The sequence below is a fragment of the Penaeus monodon genome, chromosome 34 (genome assembly GCF_015228065.2).
Source record: "Penaeus monodon isolate SGIC_2016 chromosome 34, NSTDA_Pmon_1, whole genome shotgun sequence".
Lineage (NCBI taxonomy): Eukaryota > Metazoa > Arthropoda > Malacostraca > Decapoda > Penaeidae > Penaeus > Penaeus monodon.
In genome coordinates, this window is record NC_051419.1 from 9,390,977 (window position 1) to 9,391,264 (window position 288).

The 288-nt window shown below is 52.1% G+C and overlaps 1 protein-coding gene across 1 annotated transcript in view; it reads left to right on the forward strand.

Moving 5' to 3' along the window:
- The window catches only part of LOC119594811 (alpha-amylase 1-like), a 15,613-nt gene that overhangs the window by 7,241 nt on the left and 8,084 nt on the right, over positions 1-288 (forward strand). The window contains 1 exon segment of the mRNA XM_037943902.1: positions 67-214. Within this exon segment, the coding sequence (XP_037799830.1) occupies positions 67-214 (148 nt within the window).

Below are 288 nucleotides of genomic sequence, written 5' to 3' on the forward strand. Positions count from 1 at the left end.
AACACAAACAAACAAACAAACAGACATACAACCCCAAAAAAAAAAAAAAATGCCAAACCCTTTCAGAAAACACGCTCACCCACAAGACGCCAGGCCTTTACGAGAGAGCCGTGGCATTCACCTTGGCTCAGCCCTACGGTTTGGCGAGGATCATGTCATCCTATGATTTTGGGGATGATACTGAGGCCGGCCCCCCGCACCTGCCGGATTACAGGTCAGTGGGCGATTCCGGTTGAGGCGCTGGTTGGGTGGTTAAGGTGGCTGGTTGCGCTTGTTGCGAGGTGTGTA